This window comes from Haplochromis burtoni, unplaced genomic scaffold (genome assembly GCF_018398535.1).
Source record: "Haplochromis burtoni strain Fernald_Lab_line unplaced genomic scaffold, NCSU_Asbu1 Contig_94, whole genome shotgun sequence".
Classification (NCBI taxonomy): Eukaryota; Metazoa; Chordata; class Actinopteri; order Cichliformes; family Cichlidae; genus Haplochromis; species Haplochromis burtoni.
Genome location: NW_024582455.1, coordinates 659,606 through 661,730, shown reverse-complemented (window position 1 = coordinate 661,730; position 2,125 = coordinate 659,606). Strand labels below are relative to the sequence as shown.

At 41.0% G+C, this 2,125-nt stretch overlaps 1 protein-coding gene across 1 annotated transcript in view; it reads right to left on the bottom strand.

Moving 5' to 3' along the window:
• The window catches only part of LOC121814866, a 14,849-nt gene extending 14,753 nt beyond the window's left edge, over positions 1 to 96 (bottom strand). The window contains exon 1 of the mRNA XM_042222767.1: positions 1 to 96. Within this exon, the coding sequence (XP_042078701.1) occupies positions 1 to 45 (45 nt within the window). The 5' untranslated portion in view covers positions 46 to 96.
• Positions 97 to 2,125: the final 2,029 nt, after the last annotated feature.

The following is a 2,125-nucleotide window of genomic DNA, read 5'->3' as shown; positions in this document are numbered from 1 at the left end:
GTTGCTTGGGGGAGCTCGCGACGAGGCTGCCATACTCGGCGCCATCTTGACTTGACTGAAGGAATACAAACATGAAGGAATACAAACATGGACTCACTGGAGGAGTCTCACTGAAGGTCAAGTCAGCAACTTAAATCCACAAGCTCCTCAGATAGCTAACTAGAACTATTAAGATCAATCAATAGTCTAAAGTATGTCAGGCTAACTGGTTTACCAGCATATCCATGGCTTAGTCTTATAGCAGTCAAATGAATGGTTGAATTTGTAAACTATACAGTGCTATGGTGCTTGTGCAGATGTGCCAGATTACCGGGAAAGAACAAAGCATGCCATGGAGACCAGAGGAAAGACAACCACCAAGACAAAGATAGACAAAGCACAAATTACAGCAGCGTTGTAGTTGGGAGGAGTGCAGCAAAACAGTCTGGAAAAAAAGACCTGTAGTTAAGCTCACAAGTAGCAATCCTCCCAAGAGCACTGTTTATGTTTAAAACTGCCCTCACAAACCTTTTTTTGATCAGTAATACTGCTGAAGAAAAGCTGCTGTCATCATTTATTCATCACAAATAGAAAAAGAATTGAGCCATTATCCAGAAAAAGCATGGTACGAAAGCATGAGGGATTTTCTCCTCATGTTTAATAGATGGTCAGCTTCTGTTTTTGTTCCACTTTTCTGCTATTGCTCGGTTCATCTGCTCCAGTGCTGCTCTTCCTTCTTACCCCCAGCCTGCTTTTAAGAAAAAGCCCATCCTTATTTTTATTGTTGTTTGTTGATCATTACAGTGAGAGACAGAGTGACTGAGGATTATTGATGGCGGAGTAAATGAGCCTGTCTGGCTCCAGACTACCTCAAATTAAAAAAACCAATACATGCTTTAGAGCACGGCAGGCAAAGGTAGGGGAAGGGACTGACAGGGAACTCCCAGAGGACGGTGATGACAGTGTTCTGGGGCACTCCAGAGAACTCAGAGTAATCTATTTTGAGATGTAAGCAGCGAAAGTAAAGGTGATGCAGAACTTTGTGAGAGTCAAGCACTTCTAGAGTGTCAGATTCTGTGAGAGAGGACTGCCATGGGAGGATATAAAAGAAGAAGAAAGGCAGGTTGTCTGTGAGGTTTACACAACGATAAAAGAAAGTCCCATAAGTATACCCTTCAAACAAAGTGCTGTTCGGACGGATCAAAAAAGACTGAAAGCTTCTTTTCAGTGTTTTAACAGGCATGGGCATCACTTGACTTTTTTTTTTTTTTACTTTGGAAATGATAATCTACCAATGAGTGTCCTTAAGTGTTTAATAGGCATACCTCCAAGCACATGTCAAATTCCTCTCTCCACATTTCTCACATTCCTTCCCTTGCAGTCACTACCAGCGACAGTGATGGTGTCTGAGCAAAATCTGGATATGCTTTTGAGCTACCAGTACTGCAGTGAAAATGCTATAGAAAAAAAATCTTGTGGAAGGGATTGTACTCAACGGCCCACTTGGCTTTCTGAACATTTCTGAACAGCTGATTCTGCTCTATAATTTCTGTGGCCATTGACGTTCCACTTAAGAAACCACGCCTTCATCCAGCGTCTATAATTAAAGCATTGTCTATCTTTTTGTTCTTTTTATATTTATTCTCCAAATAATTATTTTCCAGCCATTATTAGCCCAAATGTGCAACAAGAATCGTGTCATTTCAGTCCATTTCCAGAGTTGCTGGAGCAGAGCTCCCCAAAGCAGGAAACCGTGAACTATGACTCCGTCATTCATGAGTCTTAGTGTGGTTTTCAACACCATCAATCTTGGTATCCTCTTAGCTGGAAACCATCTGGAACATATGTGGTCTGGCTCTCGTTTAGAAATGTTAGAACTGCTAGTCTACATCTTTATTATTTAAGGTTAAATATGGTGAGGCTCAAGGCTCTGTTCGTGGTCTTCTGTTTTTCTTGCACTATATAAAAGCGTTGTCCTTTTGCTATGGTAACCTGCTGATCATCATTCCCTGAGAAGGAAAACAGAACAAATAGAGTGGAAGTCATGGCTGTATGAATACAGTTGCATTACTTTTGTGGTGTAAGAAAAGCTGTGCAAACAAGTAAAAGTCTTTCTTCTGCTGGAAATCATAATTGAAATGCAACA